We start from the raw sequence: 24101 nt of genomic DNA on the forward strand, positions 1-24101 counted from the left end.
CACCAATACTGGGTAAACACAAACCGACAGACAGCAGTCAGTTTTAAAATGCTTGCAATAACTGCATGAACCAGCAACAAGAGCTCCCAGTGCAGAAGCAGGGACGATGGGGCATGAAGGAAAATCAGCTATTCTTCTGGAGTCCTGATTAATTAATTAATTAATCCCTATTTCCCACCTACTTGCACTCCCACCACAGATCTGACCATGAGAGAGGGAGCTGTGAGTACAGGGGAGGGAACAGCAGTGAAGACAAGAGAGGAGGAATTAAAAGTGAAAACAGAACATGAGGAGCACTGTTAGTTTTGAGTCTTGCAGACTCCACCGTGGTAGACATAAAAGTCAGAACATGGGATTGTATACCAACCTTCCCTCACTCTTCCCTCAAGACTTAGGCTCACTTGGATGCTTGCTAATAAGAGATCTCTAAGTCTTTGACCAGCTGGCTTCCCCTCACTGGCCCTTGTAGCCCCACCCAGGGGTGAGGCTGATTATGAAGTAAGAGTCCATGCGTACAGGGTACACACAAGCACCTGTGTCAGTACTATGGTCACACACTCGTACTCTCCTGGGCTACAGCTGTGAATATGAAGTACACCAACAGACAAGTATCCCAAAGGCCGTTCAATTTGCATGGGGAGGAAATAGCTTTTGGAATGATTATATTCATTGACAGCTAATTACTATAGTTAAGTGACAGAACAGTGTTTTATGAGATAGTGCTCGTATTCAGGTTTCTGTAGCCCAGTTTGACCCATATATACTTAGGGATTATCTCATGAATCCATCTTCTTCCACTGAAATAAATTAAGGATTAGTTTTCACCTGTCCCAACTATAAACAGATTTAACTTCAAAAAATATAAGACATTTCTACAGAAATGGGAAAGCAAGGATAAAACAGCAATTATTTCACTTAGCTCTGCTAAGCATACTACTTTTCTTCAGATAAAGGGCTTCTGCAAAGGGCTTTGAATTATGTGAGGATATTTAAGAATCCCTATTCCTGTTAATTCCTATTATTTAAACCAGATACTATTCCTCCTCTAATTCGACACATGAATCCAGATATCTCGTCAACCAGACAATTAAAATTCCTAAACAGATACTAATTTTGAAGTCACTATTTTGTCCCAGGGTATTAATTGGAGGTGTGTGTAACTTCTGAATCTTCCAGAGATGAATATGAGCTAAAATACTTTTATAGAAAATATCCTCTTATAGCATAACCTTTCTGTTGAATATTTTTAGAAGTAACACTAGACATCTAATTTTTTTTAAAAAGGGAGTCCCTTGGGATCCCTGGGTGGCGCAGCGGTTTGGCGCCTGCCTTTGGCCCAGGGCGCGATCCTGGAGACCCGGGATCGAATCCCACATCGGGCTCCCGGTGCAAGGAGCCTGCTTCTCCCTCTGCCTGTGTCTCTGCCTCTCTCTCTCTCTCTATGACTATCATAAATAAATAAAAATTCAAAAAAAAAGAATAGTTTATAAAAAAAAAAAAATAAAAAAAATAAAAAGGGAGTCCCAAAACATGAAATAAATATGCTAATATTATAAAAAGTCTGGATCCAAATTACCTGAAGGGGAGCCATGTGCTGAGGTCATACTTTTGACCTTGGAGTCCGATAGTCGAGAGATACTGTTAGCTCTAATTCTAGGAGAAAATTTATCTGAAGGTACTAATCTGGCTCCACTTCTAATGATGGCTTCTGCAGTCCTCGAAGAGGCACTACTTCTAGAGATTGTTGCCTCAGAGTCACTGCGAGCTGATAATGAGCCAAGCCTTGTTCGACGAGGCTGAGCCAATAAATCAATCCTAGAGATGTTACGCCTTCCTGTGGGGGGCTTTGATGTGGAACTGGTTGTGGACACTTCAGAAGCAACGGATGCTTTGTCAGCATCAGCCAGTTCACTGTCGGACACTTCACCAAGTCGTGCTCTGCGCAAGAGGGAAGTCCTGGTAGGTCGCGGCCTTGGAAGAGTGGTTGATTTACTGGATGATCCAGGTGCTATAGGAGAAGTCTTAGATTTAGTTACTTTACTTCCTTCCAGTTTGGAATGTGCATGCTCATCAGTTGAGGTAAGTGGAGTCCTGGCATGAGATTTACAAGAGTAAGTTTCCTGATCAGATGACATAATATCAGAGATAGCAGAATGAGGTACACTAGAGGTTTGGTCATCATCTGTCAAATCTACTGAAGGTTGTCTCATTCTTCCACTGGACTGTACAAATTTACGGCCATCCGCTCTTGAGCCTACCTCTGACGAACGACTTTTTGTTTTCTTCTCAATTTTCTCCCTAGCACCTGAAGATGATGATTTTGTAACATCTTTGGAAGGAGAACCTGTGGAACATCTATCTTTATAGAGACTTGTGAAACTCTTTCGCTTTTGGGTTGACTTTCTTTCAGTCTCTCCTGTGACCAGACTGATTGTACTAGCTGTGTCCACATCAGATTCTGGTGAGATAGAGTTGTCTCTATTATAACTGGGAGTATCTGGGCCTTCATCAGTTTTATTATCTTCACGCAGTTTGGCTTCCAGAAAAGCCATCACTGCTTCTGTGTCTTTCAGAATAAGAGTTGTGTCCATACTGGAATCAGTATCCATAGAGTCACTTCTTTCTCGTATCCTACTGGCAGCTGTCAATGCCAGAGAAGGGGGTGTGGATGAAGTCTGCTTGTTTATATGGGGAATAAGTTCTATGGGTATGTTGGGACTAGGTTTCTCTATGGTGAAGCTTCCTTGTCGCACTAAGGACTTTGAGGATTCCTTCTTGTCTCCCCCTTTTGAACTCTGACCTTTGAGAACATCCTCAGCTTTTCTTCGCTTGCCCTCATTTTGTGTCACCCTTTCTCCTTTGCTGGTAGAGTGTCCTGGAACTTTTTCTTGAGGTTGTGACTCTTGTTTAAAAGATTCCTCCCGGCACCTATCTACCTGACCTGAAACATTTTTGGAAGCAGACAACTTGCTAGGTGTCCACTGTGCCTGCTCCTTTTGTTCCTGTTGTTGAATTTTGGCCAATGTCTGCTTTACCACAGAAGCTTCCTTATCAGTATCACTTTTGTCCTTTCCAGAAGAGCTGCCCAAGTGAAGAAGGGTTTTATTATCTCCGCCAGGCCTAGCAGCTTCGCCGTTCACTGCCCTGCTCATCTTACTCAGGGGTCGGTCAGCATCTTGTTTATCCTTCTGATATGCCTGTGTAGGAGCTTCTTTCTCCTGAAGTTCTGTGTCTTGTTTTTCTCCAATCTCTGACCTCTGTGTTATAACCTTGGCTCTGGAGCTCTCAAGAGACTTTTCTTCATTTGGAAGCTGGGGAAGGGTGCGTCTCCTTCTCTCTCCCTGACTAGCCAGGGAAGTTGCCGAGCCAGTACTTCGTGCTGAAATGCCAGACTCGCTGATATCTGTATCTATACAATAAAACCACAAAAAAGAAATGTATTAGAGCAAAAAAGTACAAATAAAAAGAATATCATATCACATTAGATTTTGCAGTGGAAGCTAAGAAATGGCTTAGTGTACAAGAAAACTCTGAATAAACATGCCAGCATTGTGATAGAGCCATTTCAAGAGCAAGTACAATGCCACGATATACAAACAGGCAGATTACTAACAGGGGTAGTCAAAAAGGCAGTTTTATGACATGAAAATTAGGGTCATTTGTTGCTCTTTCTCTTTCAATATACTTTATGGCAGGGAAGGTCACTGTGTTCATTCTTGTTTTTATAAGGTCCATGAAATGTTGCTCAAGAAAATGTTTTGTAGAATTGCACAGAGAATGCCTAATAAACACTTTCAAACACATAGTATAGAAAAATATACTAGGGGCACCTAGGTCACTCAGTGGGTTATGCATCTGACTCTTGATCTCAGAGTCATGAGTTCAAGTTCCACATTGTTTTTTAATGAGCATTGTAATCTATCTGAAAGAATGACAAGTTTGGATTTCCTAAGTAAAACAGAAAATGCAAGACTTTAGAAGGTTTTCTTAAAAAAAATAAATCAACTCTGTTAAAAGGATTGTTTTTAAAGATTTTATTTATTAGATAGCTCGGAACAGGGGTAGGAGCAGAGGAACAAGCAGACTCCCTCCTGAGTGCAGAGCCTACTGTGGAGCATCTGATCCTAAGACCCTGAGACCATGACCTTGAGCTGAATTAAGAGTCAGATGCTTTGTCAACTGAGCCTCCCAGGTACCCCAAGATTTTGAAAAATTTTAAGTGTGAAACAAAGTAACAGAACTTGTACTTTTATAAACTGAGGGATTTTAAAATTATGGTGTTCTGGTATATTAACACCTCATATAGAAACACATGATCACTTTTTCTTTTCACAGTTACATAGAAAACAGTGAGAATATATACACTTTGATATTTCTATGTGAGAGAATTTGAGAATACCTGAGGATTTTGCTGACCTCTATACTTGGAATACAGAGAAAAGGGACGTCTGTTTAGGGAAATAAAAATTAACATATAAAGTATTCTCATCTTTGAGGGTAAGTGGAGGCAAGATACCAAGACCTAACTTCTGTGGGTCTTTTCTCCCTTTATAATTCTGAAAGTTGAACATTTAAATTTCACAGCAATGTAATAGTTATGATGCAGGAAAACAGCTACTAAACTTCCTGATTCAACTTTAGCAATTAGTCAGGACATTACTGTATTATGTCTCATCTCTATAGTGCTACTATAAGTACCTAAATTGTACTAGCTATTTTATCTTTTTGTATTTTCTAGCATTTCTTAAATTGTCCTGCTTCTAAGGCACATGTGATGAATGTTTAACAAGAATATTTTAGTATTGAAGTGCATTTATCAGCTTATCTAAATAATTTAGAACATGACGAAACATTTTGAAACAAGATAATGAGGGGTCAGCTTGTTTGTTATATTTAATTTTTTGTTTTGTTTTGTTTTGTTTGTTTGTTATATTTTATAACAAGGGTAGAATTTTGCTTTCTTCAGCTAAACTAATTTCACAATGCATTCTTTGGTAAACTTACTTCTGACCCTCTGACCCCTCTGTTTGGGATCCTTGTTCCCCAAACAGTGACCAGTTTGTGTCAATCAATCTGCAAAAATCACTCAGTCTTCTCGAGAAGCTTTCAGTAATACTATTGATTACTTCTAGTTTTTATTGTAAATCAGTTATATAAGAATATAGATAAAAAGCCACATGCAAATTCTTCTTGAGGGTTTTATTTCTAATTAAGAATCTAATTAATTCAACCTAATAAAATCATTAGAGGCATAAAATTTCATTTTTTAAAGAAAACTTTTATTTCAATTCACAGAATTATTATTAGAAGGCAATAAAAGTCATATTACATAGCCTTGCAAAAGATATTAAGTAAATTAAGTATTCTTTTTTATTGAATTTTATTGAATTGTATTAAATATTGAATTTTATTGAATTGTACATTTACTTAAATGCACAAAGTAGCATTAAAATACTTGTTGTATTAATGATATTATGAATATTGTAATTTGGAACTGTTGTTTTACTTTAAAATTATCTTACTTTAAAATTTCCAGGGCAGCCCCAGTGGCGCAGCAGTTTAGCGCCACCTGTAGCTTGGGGTGTGATCCTGGAGACCCGGGATCGAGTCCCACGTCAGGCTCCCTGCATGGAGCCTGCTTATCCCTCTGCCTGTGTCTCTGCCTCTGTGTGTGTGTGTGTCTATGAATAAATAAAATCTTAAAAAAATAATAAAATTTCCATTTTTATATTTTTACCATATATATAAATTTGTATACATGTACGTGTTTTTCACCTACATATTAGCTCTTCAGTTAGTTATATTTTAATGGTATCTGCATTATTAGTGCAAATAAAATCATATATGTAGTATAAACAGGAGAATATGTGATTATGTTTATTTAGGTTTAGTTTACTTCTCACTATACGGATTTAGTTTGTTTTTAAAAAAACTGATGTAGGAGTCACAAAAAAGAAAAGGGGGGGGGAATACCATTCTCTAAAGGAACAGGTACAGACAATTCCATTATTCTTTCTTCTTGATCATGCCTTGTATGATTTGCAGCCAAACTAGCCCACTGTGAAACCCAGCGTTTGTTTCCAGATGAAGATGCACCTTCCTAAAGGAGAAAGATAAAGGAAAGAAATCAGTCTATTTAGTCAGAGTTCTATAGAGTCACATTATCTTATCATACAAAGCCATGTTTAAACCTCACATTGCCATATTATCATTTATTAAGTTTCTTTATATATAGAATGAAGATTCTCTAGGTACTCCTTTTAACTGTATCGTATTATTACTTTAAGTGCAGTATAATTTTCTCTACTTATGAAATACTAATGATGGCACTAAAATAAACACTTAGAGCTTAAAATTTACTGTGGCTGAACAAACGTGGGTGAATTATCACAGCCTTATGGCTAAGACAGTGGAGTTGATTCTACTTCATTCTATGGAACAGGAGTCTAGTGGTTCTCTGGCCCTCTAGATGCTTCTAGGAATCAGACTGGTTCCAGAGTCTCAAGGAGTATTAAACCTTTCAGATCATGTCTTTAGGGATTTCAAAAACAAACCCAAAGCTTCAGACCTCTTTTTAGAACATTTTACTGTTTCCAGAAGCAGCTGGAAATCACTTAACCCTTAAGAATTTTTCGATAACTGGGGATCCCTGGGTGGCTCAGTGGTTTAGTGCCTGCCTTTGGCCCAGGGCGCGATCCTGGAGTCCCGGGATCGAGTCCCACGTTGGGCTCCCGGTGTGAGGCCTGCTTCTCCCTCCTCCTGTGTCTCTGCCTCTCTCTCTATGTCTATCATAAATAAATAAATCTTAAAAAAAAAAAAGAATTTTTCGAAAACTAGTCTGAATCTAGACTTGTGCACGTATAGATCTGGCCTTAAGGCGAGTGCTCTTTGAATCTCTATAGTCAAGTGTGAAACAATTTAATTCACGATATGGTTCCACAGATTTATGGACATATACTGATAATTTTTAACATCAGGACAATCTAGGCATTTAATATGGAAGATCTAGGGAATACAGAAAAAAATATGTTCCTTCACAAAAAATCTAAGTCAAAGCTTAATTTTGAGACTGTAATGACAACTATGGAATGGAAGGCTATTAACCAAAATTATATTATGAATTATTCAAAACAATATCTTAAGTATCATATTTACTGTATTAAGGATGATATGCTAAAAACTGATGAGGTACATATTCCATACAGACTATATATATGGTTTTAAGAATAGATTAAAATAGTAAGTATACATAGTGACATACATACAATGAAGATTAAGGATTCCAAAGCCTGCTGAATCTTTTAATTCCCTTTCAAGATTCTGTGCTAACTGCCCAAAGTTCTCAGCATGAAGGAAGTCCCAGAGCTACTCACACCTTCACTGGTAGTAGAACTATTCTGTAAAGAGGTTCTCATGGCCTGTTTAGGTGATTCCTTCAAAGGCAGTTGCATATTGGGGCTATATATAGAGTCCACTTGGCAGGGGTAGAGGGGATAAAGAAGGGAAGAGGGAGTCTTTTAAAGTTCATGTTTGTCAGAATCATTACTGGACCAATTAGAATACTGTGACAATAATTTTAACACATTTTTTAAAAGGTGGATTTACCTGTCTATTGAAATATTTTACATTTCATACAAATATAACATTTTATTTGAAATTGTTTTATTTATATTTTAAGATTTTATTTACCATTTGTATATCTATTTACCATTTGTATATTTTAAATTAGCTCAATTCTTGAGAGGGAGCATGGCATAGTAAGAGAAGGAGTCAAGAAAACATGGCTGCTTACTACAGTTCAAATTCTGGCTCCCTAAGGTACTCGGTTTTATGACCTTCATCAACTTAATTTCTACATATTTCAGTTTCCTTATTCGTAGAAGGGCACAAGAAATGTGAGATGACATTCTAATATTATTTCCAATAAGGGAATAACCACTTGTTAAGGGCATAAATCTTGGGCAATTACTATGCTGAGTGCTTCATATACATCACTGAACTCCCTGTAAATAGGCTTTGTCAACAATTTGCTTTGTAAAGAGGAGAACACTGCAGCTAAAGGGGAAGTGCCCAACACAGATGCAGCCGCTCTGGGATTCGCATTCAGGTCTTCCAGGCTCTACAGTACCAGGCTGACCACCTAACTTTTGAGCCAAGCCATCCTTGATTTAACTTTAGGTTATCCAAATCACATCCAGGGCTGCTCTGTACCTGCACTTTACTTAGGTATGTAAATTTTATCTGTCTGGCTCTACCTGGCAAATGCTTCCTGGCATGACAGACAGGCCTGTTCATGCTAAATAGTATAAGCAGTGTATAATTTTTGTTTCATCTCATAATGCCAATCGGAGAGTGAGCATATAGCTCATCAACTGCTTTCTGAAATTCACATTTTCCCCTCACTGAACATAACATAATTTAAAAGAACATAACAAAACCTGAAATAATTACTACAAAATTGCTTTAGGTTTTTATTAGAAACAAATTTATAAGAATTTAGTTTTTAGAACTCTCAAGGGGATATAACAATATAATAAATGATACAAATTTACATTTTATGTGTAAAAGTTACATATGAGGAAGGGATGTATACCTCTGAGTTGTGAAATCCAGGTGTACTCAGTGGCTTTCTTTCTTCCATTACTATTGCAGCAGAACTGAGAGCCCAATCTTTTATCAGATCTTTATGCTTTTCATTGATAATAGGCCTATTATAATCCTGATTGTCATCTACTCCAAATACCTAGGAGGAGAAATTATTTTATAAATGAAAAGTCTGAGCACCAGATTAATATATTATCAGTAACTTCAGAGGCAAATAAAAATATTCTAAATTAATTTTGATGGGTAATTCAATAGCGAGGGAAATGTGTTTCAGGACAGAATAACATCCAAATGCAGTGACCACTGGAAAGAAAAATTGGGCCCTGGCAGCTTACTATATTGTAAATAAAACTATCTTATTTAATATTTAGCCAAGTACTATTTGATAATAAATAAGAAATATCCAGAATATTACTCTTTGATTTGTGAAAAGATGTTAAATATTATAATAATGCAGAGTTAGGGAAGAATACCACTTCAGCTTGTTTTCAGCCTCTCCCTTTGCTCTATTATTTTTGAGAAGCATATTGCAGAACTATAAACATACGGCTAATTTTACTGGCTCCTTCTCTAATAAATGTGTAACATTTACATACATGAATTAAAATTATACTTGAAATTTTCTAAGGTCCCAAAAAACAGATTTTATTGTATGATCTCTGTATAGAGTACAGCATGATCTTCACACTTTATTTGCCTAAAAATTCATTGAAAGGCCTCTGAAATGCAGATCCTGGGTCTCCCCCCACAGATGAGCATTTACAACAAGGAGGCTGACTATGGTCAACACCTGTGGGGTATTTAAATACAAGGACCAAAAACCATGTGCTCAATCAAGGGCAGGATCTGAGTCTTGCTCATTTCCTGGCATCTAACAGGCTGGAGGAAGGTTATAACTACATAAACTTTAACATTCCACTTTACTATTTAAGTTTCTTTGTTCCCAGTGCTTATTATTTATAGATTTTATTGGTGGCTCCAATGATTACATTCAAGAAAAATATTACATGTTTGAATGAATGCTTTGTAGAAAGGATTTTTAGAATATAACGAAAGGGGGCAGCCCAGGTGGTTCAGTGGTTTGGCGCTGCCTTCAGTCCAAGGCGTGATCCTGGAGACCCAGGATGGAGTCCCACATTGGGCTCCCTGCATGGAGCCTCTTCTCCCTCTGCCTGTCTCTCTCTCTCTCTCTCTCTTTCTCTCTATCTCTGTGTGTGTGTGTCTCTAAATAAATAAAAGTAAATAAATAAAATCTTAAAAAAAAAGTTTCTAAAAAAATATAAATAAAAAAAAAGTCTTAAAAAAAAAGTCCCACATTGGGCTCCCTGCATGGAGCCTCTTCTCCCTCTGCCTGTCTCTCTCTCTCTCTCTCTTTCTCTCTATCTCTGTGTGTGTGTGTCTCTAAATAAATAAAAGTAAATAAATAAAATCTTAAAAAAAAAGTTTCTAAAAAAATATAAATAAATAAACAAACAAACAAACAAACATATAACGGAAGGGCCTTCTTTGCTATAAAAAGGGACAAATAACTTAGGTTACACTATTTTCTAGAAAGACTTTTTAACAATCATACAATACACCTGATACAATTCTGAAGCCCACATTTGGTAAAGAAGAAATCAGATTTTCAAATTCACTAAAACTTGGAAATTTTACCACTAGATGGCCTTATTACTTAATATTAATTCAAATATAACCATAGCTTTCAAGAACTGATTTAATATCTATTGAACCATTCAATATTTGAATTATCTTTGCTTTCAAAGTAAATTGTAGATTGCTAATTTTAAATCAAATATGGATTTTAATAATACCAATTATGCACAGAAGGGGAAAAATAAACCTGTTTCATTTTGTTCACCATCAGAATTGGTAAGTTTAACAATAACAGTAAAAAATGCTGTGTATATATACCATTCCATGCATTCTGCCTCTAGTCCCACTTGTAAAGAAGGCAAATTAGAGCTACTGGAGCTACTTGTGACTGTCTTAAAATAAAAACTTAAAATTATTTGTAACTCAAGTTACTGACCTCCAAATTTACTAGAATTTATTTCCTTATTTTTATAATTATTGGGGAAAAATCAACTCCAGTTTGTAAGTAAAAGATAAAACCACTCACACATAAGTACTTGCACATGGTATCTGGCAAGTTAATTTACAAACAATCTCAGGTGATTTTCAAATTTGGTGACATTTACTTCTATGTCATAATCAAAACGGACTTCCAAAACTTCTTTGCCTCAAACATTTAAGCACTGCCAGTTTCAAGTAAAATAATAATAAATCTCTCTAAATCACTCTGACACTTTTGAAATGATAACAAAATATAGGCAAAGAAGTGATGCTTCTGGGGAAATAGGGCTGAAACTGTATAGAAAGAACACTCGGATGACTTTCTACAGATTCCTGGTAAAGCATCAGAGATAGCTCTGCATACACCTGTCAGAATAGTTAAATCATCATCTGTTTTCCAAACACGCGATAGGACCTAAGGCACTATGTGAGGAAAGAAGTCTTCAAAGTTCCTATCTGTTTTTTTTTTTTTTTTTAGTGTTTTGAAAAACTGATAGTAATGCCTACCCCAGCTTGAAGTCCTTATTATCCTTTTTGTGTCTCACTACAAAAACATCCACTTGCAAGAACTTTCATGTGAAAACAAAGAGGATGTAAACATCTTACACAGTGTCTGTGTACCTTAAAGCTATTAGAGGTTTCACATTTTATAAAGCACATGTAATCTGACATATGATCCAATAGCTGGACAAAACTTGAGACCAAGTTTGCTAGATTTTCTCATCTTTTCATTGTAGGCTTTGTCCCTAGGTGATTTCATCCACATCCAAGGCTTCCCTTAACCACAGAGAGCTTCTCACTGGCATCTCCCCTCACAGATGGCTCAAAAGTATTTCAGATGCAGTGTTATGTTAACCAGGGCCCATACTTCTCTTCCCTTCCCTGGGCTCAATCACACCCCAATCTGATATATTACAAGATTGGGTTCTCTCATTCAGCTAGGGACTTTTTTAGGCTATAAAGTCTAGACTGAGGAAGGGAGAGAGATCAGATACCCAACTGTTCATGCTCCCTCTCTAAAAGAGCTCCCTACCCTAAGTTTGTCAGTCAGTTTCTAATTCTTCCAGAGGGAGCAAAAAGAAAGGAGTGGTTGGGAACAGAAAATCTCCTTTTGAACCTGCATTGTCTGAGCTCTCTGTGCCTAGCAGATGCTTAAAGATAATTCATTCATCTTAGGGGTGGAGATGCTTATGCCTCTAGGTCCCTTGATCAAAGGAGATGCATCTCTATTTTGGGTGACCTGTGACCCCTCCTGTGGCCTCAAGATTTAGGGTAGGAAAACAGCACTTCCCTCACCATCCTACTCCAATAATTAGGGAACAGCAATGTCTTCCTTTTCCTTTGGATGTGTGCATATGATATCTGGCCTCTTACTTTGGGATTTCACATCTGTATCTCAGTGGCTACACTAAACAATTTTAACCACCTGTTCCTTAAGTATGGTACTTACTATTTTTTCAGGCTACTGAGTGAGCCAACAAAGAGGCTTCAAAAATATATACAACTTAATCCCTGCTCTCAGAGAGCTGAAGTGTAATACAAGGATGCTTATTAAAACAACATTTTTTAAGAACCAGACTCTATTTTTAGATTTCAGCTTTAAGTTTATAAAAATGAAACAGTCTCCAGATCATAAAGGTCTAGTATGTGCAGTACATGTGAAAAGTTTGGCCTTGGTTTTTTTCACCACTGTATCATCATCCTTGTCACTATTATTTAAAAGCTCAGACTGAATAACATCCACAGTTTCTAATTCTAAAACTGGAGAGTTGGGGAGGGGGGGTATATCAAACCAAAGAATACAGGGTAAATTTTCATGGGGGTAAATACCCCACCTACTAAATTCTTGTAAAGAAAGGTCAAGTTCTATTTGGTGACATCAGATAAGGAGTTTTGATTATCGTGACAAAGTAGGGACAGTGTGAGAAGGAGTGGAGAAAGGGGAAGAAGACTTACTTAAGCATATGAATTTAGTATAGGTATATATGTAGAGCAAAATGGTAATTCAACAGCCACAGTCCTTAATTTATTAGTTAAAAAAATTTCCAAATCAACTGAATTCAGATTTCATCTTTCCATAGAAATGAGAAACATAATGGTGAGTTGAACATCAAGCTTTTGTGGGCTTATTTTGAATTAGTAACTGAAGAACAGTATTGCATTTACTGTATCAATCCTATCAAACTGTCCATGTAAATATGCACTCAAGTTTCAACTTCAGATGACCAGAAGAACTCTCTCCTCAATGAGCAAGGACCTCTCCTGGGTAGAGAGCAGGGTCTTTACCAATTCAAATCAATAGCAAAGGTTCCCATGGCCTATGAAAATCATTTGACACATACTTTAAGAACTATGAAGAATCCTAGCTTCTAACATCAGGGAACAAAACCAGGATGATTTAATAGAGGAGAATTTCTTTAAACATGCAACTTTCCATAAAAACCTAACTTCATTTTTAAAAAGAAAAATCCCTTAAAAGTCAATAGAATAAGTGGTCCTAAGTGTTTAACAATGGGATTTTTATAACATATTTATAATCAATCTTAAAATGTAAAATTCAGTAAAATTATTAGAATAAAGAATGGGGTTAAGGGAGACATTTAATAATTTATCATGGTATGTACATGCATGTTCATAGGAACATTATTCACAAGAGTCAAAAGACAGAAGGAGCCCAAATGTCCATCAACAAATAGGTAAGAAAGAAGTGGTTTATCCACACAGTGGTCATAAAAAGGAATGAAGTATTGACACATTCTGTATCATGGATGAACCTTGAAAACATGCTGTGGGAAAACAGCCAGTCACAAAAGGCCACATACTATATGATTCCATTTATGTGAAAAGCCCAGAAGAAGCAAATCCATAGACATGGGGAAGTAGATTAGTGGTTGCCAGAGGCTGGAGGAAATGGAACGTGTATGGTATCTCTTTCTGGGGTGAAGAAAATGCCCTGGAATTAGACAGTACTGATGGTTTCACAACTTGTGAATGTAACTGGAAGTCAATGAATTATACACTTTAAATGGCTAAAATGGTGAATGTCTTGTGAATTTTACCTCATTTTTTTTTTAAAGGCACCATTTAGTTTGATCTTCCTTTTTACTTCTGCCTGTGAAAAACCATGCTCAGATCTTTGCCCTCTCTCTGGATCTACCCTGTGGTCCTTGATTCTTCCCACTCCTTAGGAGTATTATATCCACGCCTCTTCCCTTTCCAGCATTGCTTAGCATTCTTTTTCTATTAGCTTCTCCTTTCGTATTTTCGAATTATGTTCAGGTCTAATCTCATGTTTCTACAGTTAAAGTATCCGATTTCTCTTTTTATGGCTCATTTCCTTGACATGCATTCCTTCCTTTCATGCCTAAAATCTGGCTGCTCATCAATGACCATCATACCTTTTCCTTGCCAAGCAGACTTTTAAGCACTAAGCTGTTAGCTGGGTATTGCTAGAAACTAAAGGCATCTCCATTCTTCTACTAGTCAAGGTAATTCCCCTGAAACTTATACATGTATGTCTTCTGATACAACCTATACTCTTATGCAGCTTTCATACTTTACTTACAAAGTAAAGCTTATAACACATACAAGGTTCTAAACTAGACATTTTAACAAGTTATGTTAGGATCAAGATACAAACTAGTTTCAGCAAATAAAAAATATAGGAAAATCTGTGGAGGCATGGTGGAATCTGACCAATCTATAAATTATTAAATTAATAATCTATAATCAAATTAATCTATAATTAATATAAATTAATCAAGATACAAACTAGTTTCAGCAAATAAAAAATATAGGAAAATCTGTTTGTGGAGGCATGGTGGAATCTGACCAATCTATAATTAAAAATAATTTATAAATTATAAATCTGACCAATCTATAAATTATAAATTAATCTATAATCTAATCAATAAATTAGCTAATTAAATTAACTGATCTATAGCTATCAGTATGTGTGTATAACATGTTATACACATACACACATACTGATAAAAATGAAAAAGCATATCACAAAGTCTTATTCATTCTTTAAAAAGAGACTGAATGTCTACCATATGCCAGCCACTGTTCTAAGCACAAGAAATACAGAAGTGATAAAGACAAGGTCATTCTAGAAAGAACTGGCAGAAAAGAAACTAGCTAGAGGGGAGTTCTACAAGGAAAATAAGACATAGTAATGTGATGGAAAGAGAAGAGATGAACAGCAGGGCTACCTGAGACAGGGAGAGGACAGAAAGCCTTTGAAGGTGGATTAGGAGAAGGAGGAATGCATGCAAAAACGCAAGGAAGAGCTTATGGGCTGAAGGCATGGTAACTGCCAAGTCCGATAAGAGGGAAAATAAGTAAGATTTCATATAATAACACAGGAAGGAAGCGGGGGGCTCATAAATGTTAAGCTTCTGACTAAAGACAGGAAGGTGTGGATGTGAAGCTTCGGGAAGGAGCACAGCAGAAGAGGGTTTCCCATACCTGAGAAGTTCTAAAGAGGAGCTGAGAAGTGGAAAGGAGCAGTCATCAGAGGGACCCAGAGTGAATGCTCTTGCTAAAGATTTTCTAAAAAAATTGTTTAGTGAAGAGAGGGCAAGAAAGTTTAGTGGAAGAGGAAGAAACATGAAGGCCTCTGAATTTGCCAGCTAAGAGCTGCTATTTGCTTTGGCCCATTAACTCAAATGGTTTCTGGACTGGCAAGAAGTTGAAGGAAATATTAAGTCCAAATCAAAATGCTTCCCATGAACAAGGTCCTCTCCCCCTGCTCCAGGCTCTTCAGTTCTCACACATATCTGACTCTGTGGTTGAGTGGACCTGGGACAGGCTGCCTTTTTGTGTTCGATCTGGCACGGTCACCTAGAGTTTGACTCTAGTTTATCAGGGGTCCCCTGGCTCCAACTTGGATCTAATCTAAAATCTTGCTGTGAGCTTCAAGATTTGGAATATCCCCAATTCCAAACTGCTGACAGATGATCCAGGTCCTCAGCACTGACTTTCTTCATTTTGTATTTCCAGTGTTGTTATAGTTTTCCTGGTTCTGGATTCCTCCCTACCACCTGCTGCCTGAAGAACAGCACTGGTAGACCCAAGGCCCATGAGAGAAGAGAATATGCTAATAGGAGGCATTTTGGGAGACATTCATGTTGCCATGGACACATGAACAGGCATCAACACTCAGGGCAGAATTGGTCTATGGTATGAAATTCATGGAAAGCACTTTTTTCAAAAGACAGAGCCTCAAGCCCTCTACCTTTTTTTTTTTTTTTCATTAATTTAGTATTTAGCTTTCTATTCTCAGTGTAAGTTTTTCTCGCTTAGCTTAGAAGGACAAGAAATAGCCCTAATGAATGTCTTCCTCTTCCCTCACAGCAGTGTCTGTTTTGATGGAGTGGGAAGAAGAAGCTGGCACTATGATGGGTTCTCTAGCACCACAGGGAAGCTGAAGGAGGGAGGGGGCTGGGGAGGCTATGATGACTACTAAGACAGTTACCTTTACTCCAGGCAGTCAACAGCACTTTCTTATTAGAGCACATCTCCATGTAAGCTTAGACATAAAACTCAAGAGGTCTTCATAAATAACAAGCATCTGTATTAATATTATAAGTGAATTTAGGGACAATACGTAAAATAAGAATACCTATTGACAAACACATAGCACAAAAATAGGAACCAAAATACTGTAATCCCATAACTCGGGGTCTGGGGAAGGGCATTTCAGTACCTTTTAACTACAACCAGCACCAAAAAACAATGAGATGGTACTTCAGCTTGATAATTTTTTTTAAAGAGATCCTATTTTAAGCACATGTATCTTTTCCTAAGATGCAAATACCTGTTCTAATTATCTTCTTTAGGCCCAGGAGTACAATGTATTTTGGGGAAAAACTGAAAAGGCATTCAGGGCTGTATCATGTGATACTGTGGCTTACTCACTTCCTTTTGATTCTGTTTTTGATTCCAACATGCTATTTTCTCTTGGTTTTCTGTCTCCTCTGTGTGATTCTTTTCAGACCCCTTTGCTCACTCTTTGTCCACCAATGTTCGTATTGCTAAGAACTTCATTTTTTGGTCTCCTCTCCCTCTATACGTTCTTCCTAAGTAATCTCATCTATTATTTTGCATCTAGCTACTAATATTTCTCAAATTATGATGTTAGCCCAGATCTCTTACCTAAGATCCAGATGTTTCTATACCTTTCTATCCAGCTGACTACTGGACACATCAGAAGCTTTTTAATTGCCTTCTCTGCTTCTGGCCTTTCCAATTTTCAATCCATTCTTTACGCTTCTGACAGTGATTAGCTGTCACTGCGCTATTTAAAAGTTTTCAGGGATTTCCCGCCGAGTTTGAAAACTCTACGGTCCTTTATCTGATACACAAAGGCCTTTAATATCTAGTCTGACCTCATCTAAATAACTGTGGTCCTGTGAACAAGTCCTTCATATTCCCATGCTCTGTATCTGGGACAGATTGCTCCATATTTTTGGAAAACCCGACTTTACCACCCTCGTTATGGAATTGATTCTACCTGCTTAAATATGAGTTCAATTGGCAAATAAATTCAATATTTATTGACATATACAATGCCAGGCACTAGATTCCCATAGTCATGGAGTTTACATTGGTGTGTGTCCATGCGTGCATACCTTCCAGGGGAGTGGGGAGGTGACTAAACAAATAGGAAACTATCTGTAGAAATATCTTTAGGGAACTACTGGCACCCTTCCTCCAATAGCTTATGTCTAACAAAGCACTCATCATATTTTGAGTTCATATGTTTTTACTTGTGTATTTCCATTCCTCTAACAAACTCATGTTTTGAGAGGAACAATTCTGTCTTTGAATCTCTCTCTTCTACCACAAAGGGTGGCATACAGTTGATGTTGAATAAAAGCTGTTAAATGAATAAGTCAATGAAATAAATCAGTTTTCAAATGATGGTGTGAAAAAGGAAGAGACCACACATGCATTTTCAGGGCTGAACAACAATTAAATTTAGATGTATAGCAGCTGAAGGCCCCAACTTCTGTCCATATACCCTAAATCATCCAAACAATTGGATATGATACTTGTATTACTTCTGCCCTCCCAGAGTGCTTCTTATGCCTTGATTATGGCTAGTCTTGGTCTTTGTTTTCTCTATGCCACGGTTACTTCATCTTCTTCAGACATTTGACTCCTGCTTCTCTGCTTTTGTTTCCCAGTGCCTGATTTTAGCCTGAATTTGGCTTCTGGCTGTAACCACAACTAGTGACTCTTAGCTCTTTTTCTTTGTATCCACAAGATAATCCAGTGAATTCTTCCTATAGTTATAGGCAGTTTCGTTTTGTGGTTTATACAAACTAGGAATGATTCTGAATTATCCACTCAATTCACACACTACCATTACTCCCTTAAATGAATCCTGCTTTAAAATATTCATTTTCTCTATCCATAGTGGCACTGTATAATTTGCCACTGAAAAAGGATGCTTGTGATAATTATAGACAGCAGGTATGCACCAGGGTTTGTGGTGACCTTCCTCTCTATCCAGCAGTTTCCTATGAGTCTCACGTGTTAACAGTGACTTCTTTCTTGGTTTTCTGCTGTTTTGGATGCTCCCTGGCACTGTCACTTCTCCTTGGGTTTTAGATTTGACTCTTTCAGGCTAAAATAACTTCCTAGGATTTATCAGTACCTTGTGTAGAGATCCACACGTGGAGACCTCTAGTAAGGGTCATAACATAGCTAACATTTTTAGACATCTTATTACAAAACAGGCATTGTGATACTCATTTTATATATTTCATCTGAATTCTTTTTATAAGACCTGGTGAACTTTCTCCCATTTTAGAGAAAATAGAAACAGAGTTTTAAAGAGGTTAGTTTACTCTAGGGCAAAGGCACCTATCCAATTCATTTAGAGTTTATACTCAATTCCAGATCTGCCTGCAAGTGTTCATGTTCTTCAATCCCAAAAGAATCCCTCACTGTAAAATAACCTAATGGAAAAAACACCAATGACTATGAATATAATATCCATAAACCAAACAAAGGCATAATAGGATAAATTTAATATTAATCTAAAATTTTAAAACTTCTATTTTCCTTTTCAAAACCAATTCTTTTACTTTGCATTTTACAGTATTTTAGATAGCAATATTCCTGTTCTCAGTAACCAGAGGGAAAATTTGGAACTTTGAAACAATCTGAAAGAAGTATCATTATCAATTCCCAATGATGAAAATAATTCAAAATCACCAAGAGTCATTTTCTGTGCTAACACTGTGTCCTTGTACTTCTTTTAATATAACCAGGAAACTCACTTTATTCATCTTTTCTTACTTGCTTTTTCTTTTTTTTTTGTTTTTCTTATTAACAACTGTTATAACACTGCTCATGCAGCATCTACTTCCTAGGCTAATGGGTCTCTGAAAGTTTGAAGGTGCACACTCCAACAGTAAAGAATTTTGAGCATGTGCTCCTCAAATAAGTACATACTTTGAAATTATATACGTATACCAATGTAATTATATTGCATCCACTATAGAATATATCCCAAAATGTAAATAAGAACTATGAAATTAAAAGCAAACAGAAGTCCTAATAATTTTCCCAGGTCCCTAAGGTTTATCTTGTTTAATTTCCTGATGCTCTGGCCTGTAAATTCATCATCTAAACTAGAGCACCTCAAATGTTTAGGGATATGTGAATCACCCTGGAGATCTCGCTTTTAAAGCGGATTCTGATTCAGTGTATTTAGATGAAGTCTAAGATTTTTCGGTATTTCTAATAAGCTCCTAAATTGATGCTCACTCTGAGTAACAAGAACTTAAACAAGAAGTTACTGTTTAGCCAAATTTAAGCTGCTGTTTTCTAACAGCTGATTCTAAAGTCAATTTTACATTACTATGGGCAAAACTGATAAAAACTGCTTTTAAAACCATGCAACGATCATCATATGCATTAATCAGTAACATCAAGGAACAAATCTAAAATGTAAATAACCATCATGGCTGGGCATACACTTCAGTGGCTGAATTCAGAGTATCATAAGAAAACTGATTCTGTTTTCACACACTTCTATCTCCAAAGGCAGCAGTGAACAGAAAGAAAAGAAAATAAGGACAAAGAACAAAACTGACTAAAACATACACACTTTCATCTGTTTCTAACATGATTATTAGTAGGCAGGAAACCTGTGGTTAATATTATCAGCTGACAGTTATGTTTATATCAACAGAGGAATAGCAGCTTGGCTTTGTCTTGTAGTTTTTATATAAATGCAGAGTGAGGATGGTCACACAAAGCACACAGTTTTAAAATTCTATCTTAAATTTACACAACTTTACATAAGAAACTCAGGCAAAAGTTCAGAATATAAGCAGAATAAAATCGGAAGGCACTTTGGTTTTATCTTTAGTCTTGCAGTTCCCTCACAAAATCCTAAAGTTCCAATACTACTGATTGCATGAGAACATACCACGCTTGACCCTCCAATAATTTCCAACAGTCAAATATACCAAAAGAAAACGTCCACCATCCCCAAATTTCAATTATTTACCTTGTCAATCATTTTTCTTGCTTCCACTTCCTCACTGTTGGGATTCTCTAACTCAATGGTATAAGTACCCTTGTCACTTTGGTCATCATCATTATCCTTTTCAGAAGTGGCAGAAGTAGGTTGATTTTTTAACATTTTATCCATCTCCTGGCTTGGTCTGTGCCCAAGACTCCCTGAACTTCTTAACAATGCAGTTTGTAGGAAGGGAATTGACACCGATGGCTCCTCTGATTTCTGTTTTAACAATTTCCCATGTGGAACACCATGCCCCCCTCTGTGATGCGTAGAGCTTGTCTGTAAAGACAAAGAAACCACTTTGGCATCTGCTGTTGGAGATTTTGTTTTTTCAAGTTTTGTATGTGGTGTTGAGTAAGTAGTTTCCTGACACAAGATTCCCGCACTCTGAGTAAAAGAGTATGACCTTCTTTTTCTGGGATTGTCTTCATCAAAGAATGCAATCATAAAAGCAGTTTGACTTACAACAGCTTGGTCTTGATGCTTTTCAGCAGACTGGGCCTTCTGTAGCTTTTTCTGTTCGGAATGGTGGCGCCTTAAGTGTTCCTCAAGAGCTGCACGTTTGCTACAGCGCCTGTGAGCCCCAGCATTTTCTGAATCGCTTTGTGTACCATCATCATGTTTATTTCCTGCACACAAAAAAGAAAACACATAATACAGAAGGAAAAAAATCCCATGTAGAAAATTAGACACATACACAAAAGTGCTATTTGTTTTTTGCCCCCTCCCCCTTTTCAATCCAAGTCATATGTTCTTTTCAGTAACAGGCTCTGCAAACTTCCCTCAACTGCAATGCTCACATTCAAATTTTATCAACCAACAATGAGGTCCTTTATAAACAACTGAATGGGATTGCTTTTCTTTCTCCAAATTTTAACTTTATAATGATTCATCAATGCCGTAACAGATAAGCCATGCTATATCATCGTGATAGTTTGTACTTTTAACATTAATAAACATTAATCCTGCCTCCAAACCTTATACTTTCTTTAAGCAATCAAAAATTTGCTTCTAGCAGGAGAGGCAAAAAGAAAAAACGGTGATCCTCCTGAAATGCTTATCATGACACTGTAAAAGAAAATGCAAGTGCCACAAAAACGTGATGAATTTTAACTTTCAACAATGTTCAATAAATACTTCTGAAAGTATAGCATACTTTCAATAAAAAGTATGCAAAATGTTTATAAGAAGATACACATTTGTAGTTTTCTCCAATTAACTATACACTTCTTTACAAGTGTCTTTCTAGCTATGAGAATTTTTGTAAACTTAAATTTGTGATCTAAACTCTGGTGGCTTTAAAAGTTAAATAAAGAATGCTAAAAAAAAAAAAAAAGAATGCTAAAGGCCTATCACAGAAAAGCATAGTCTATGAAATCCTATATAAATGTAACCACCTTCTGGGCAAATGGCAGGGTGCTAAATATAACCAGCTAAAAATCTGTCTTCTCTATAAAGCACACAGAGTCAAGTTAGAATACATTTGAATTTTGAAACATCAGGTTCCTAAAAGAGGTTTTCTGTTACCCTTCATAAGTCTACTAGGGATCTGATGTGAAACTTTATGGAAATTGTTTTTCGATGATTTAGAATTCTCAGTATTTAAATAGGTATATTAGAAGAAATAATCAAATGGTAATTACATTATTACAGCATAAATTTACTGGAAAGTCAAGAATTACTCTATGCATGTTTTAGCCTGAATCACAAATGAGGGCTTAAATGAGGGCTTCTGTAGAAGAAAAATGTAAATGAGCCTAGTCAACTAGGTGCAGTCAGTCTGTGCAGTCAGTCTGTGGCTTCCAGGGCTGAGTTTGAGCTTTTTCTGGGTTACAAATCTGAATCTGAATATCTGCTTAATAACATAGTAACAAGACAATGACCAGAACTGAAGACTTGTTGGGTGGGTGGGGGCAAAGGGCATTCATGCAATGGAAAAAAGTTGAGTTTTAATACTCGTGGGTTTGTTTCTAATGAATTAACAGGTTACCAGTTGGTGCCAATGGTTTAACTAACACAAGAGGACTGGTTGTCAAAATGTGGTACCTAAAAGGTGTGAGAAGATTCAGAGAGAAAAAGCACACACACAAAGGGTAGTGTTTCAAAAAAGTAATAGGCTAGGGAAACAAAGGGAGAGAAATAAACCAAAATGAAGGCGATTGGGGAAGCACTCCCAGCAGAGTAAAACTGATGAATGTTATAAATATCAGCTAAGACAACAGATCTGAAAATCTTTCTTCAAATTAGCAACTATTCAAAATGCAATCTGAAAAGAACAAAACAAAACAAATATTCAATTAATGGAATCCCTCAAGTAATTACGCTAAGAACCAGGGATAGCAGATGGAATATAAAACCAAACTAAACCACTAACTCAAATAGAAAACTCGTTAAAAACATGCAATTTTACAACATAGTTGTTGCATTGGATAAACTGAAAAGAAATCAGTTTGTAAGAGCCAGGAATAACTAAACTCTAATATTTCCTGTATGATAAAACCAAATAACCCATATTGCACATACACACGATGTGAAAACACCATCTTTACAGAATTCAATTCTTGTACCAACACACAAAATTTGGCACTTATATGGTGTCAGATCTTTTCAGTATCTTTTTCTTTAAACTATAGTTTAAAAACTTCTCTTTATGGGTTAGCCATTTTCTTTTTTGGAAGACTGTTATTCCTTTTTGTATTTCTCTGTGTTACAGGAGGTGAGATATCTGATCAGAATTGCAAACTCTCTTTGTACTCAACAACAAACAAATCACTAGGAAACTCTCTTCACCAAGTTTCTGGTCTTGTCTACCATTAACCATGCCTAAATATGCTGAAGTCGGTTTAGTATTTTCTAGGGTAGGTTGGCTATACCAAGTCAGGAGCTGTGGTCAAAGAAGTTGCAACTCTCCTAAAGGGTAAAAGTGTATGGGCTTTGTGAACATTATTTTCTTCACTGTCCCAAAGCGCGTGCACTTTACTCTTGTAGGAGCAAAGGTTTTGCTTTTATTTTACTTACTTTCAAGTCTTTGAGATTGATTCAAAAAAAAAACTGCTGAAGTCTAATTACTGTAAAATTGTTACTGTTTGCCATAATTACCTTTATTTAAAATTTATGTATACACTTTCAAGATTCTATATTGTGGAAAAATTTTATCTAATGATGGAATATTTAACTTTGGGAAAAAGTCAAATGTCATTTATAAATATGCCTGGGGAAATAAAATGGATCTTGAACCAAAAAGGAGTTATATTCACATTTTCTTGGATGGTTTGTAAAACAGTCTGAAGGCAAATCCAAAAGAAGGGTTCTGAGCAATGGCAATATCCTAAAATATATATCTAAATCAACTTTGAGGGACAACAGTATTTTGATTGTATTATTTCTGGTAAAGTTTAAAAATATCTAATCATTAATGCATAGATAGTGTGAAGAATATGAACATTAATGTCTCTGTTTGGAATCAGGCTTACAATGGGCCTTGTTAAAGAAGAGAATGTCTAAAAATGATGGCTTAAAAATAATAGCTAATACAGATATTTATAGATGACTAAAGAAGCAGCTATAATAAAGGGATAAAGGTTCTTGTTGGGGCCAGGCGGGAAGAGAAACTCCTCAAGATGGCGGATACCCCAAATGGCTGAGGTTCCTGTCACCACCTCCACCTGGGACGCCAATGGACCAATGACCTGCTGACAGCTTGACGCAGACCCTTAGACCTCTCCTTTGGACTTACCCAACCGGACCCAATGCCCTTCAAACCCCAGAGGAGGAAGTCACCTTTGACTGGCCGAATTGCAATCCTTCCTTTGCATAGTGAGGGTCACTCTGACTGGTTGGATTGCAATCCTTCCTTTGCATATGAGCCAACCAA

The 24101-nt window shown here is 36.7% G+C and overlaps 1 protein-coding gene across 12 annotated transcripts in view; it reads right to left on the bottom strand.

Moving 5' to 3' along the window:
- Nucleotides 1–24101, bottom strand: part of CEP170 (centrosomal protein 170) — a 134430-nt gene that overhangs the window by 26352 nt on the left and 83977 nt on the right. For 9 of the 12 annotated variants that reach the window (XM_055323744.1, XM_055323743.1, XM_055323741.1 and 6 more), the window contains exons 9-13: nucleotides 20693–20856; nucleotides 20213–20506; nucleotides 8594–8743; nucleotides 5974–6100; nucleotides 1577–3409 (exon numbers count right to left, since the gene is read on the bottom strand). In XM_055323744.1, coding sequence (XP_055179719.1) covers nucleotides 1577–3409; nucleotides 5974–6100; nucleotides 8594–8743; nucleotides 20213–20506; nucleotides 20693–20856 — 2568 coding nt within the window. The remainder of the gene's footprint in view (nucleotides 1–1576; nucleotides 3410–5973; nucleotides 6101–8593; nucleotides 8744–20212; nucleotides 20507–20692; nucleotides 20857–24101) is intronic. The other 3 variants (XM_055323748.1, XM_055323747.1, XM_055323746.1) reach the window with 1 other exon arrangement.

This window comes from Nyctereutes procyonoides, unplaced genomic scaffold (genome assembly GCF_905146905.1).
Source record: "Nyctereutes procyonoides isolate TBG_1078 unplaced genomic scaffold, NYPRO_anot_genome, whole genome shotgun sequence".
NCBI lineage: Eukaryota > Metazoa > Chordata > Mammalia > Carnivora > Canidae > Nyctereutes > Nyctereutes procyonoides.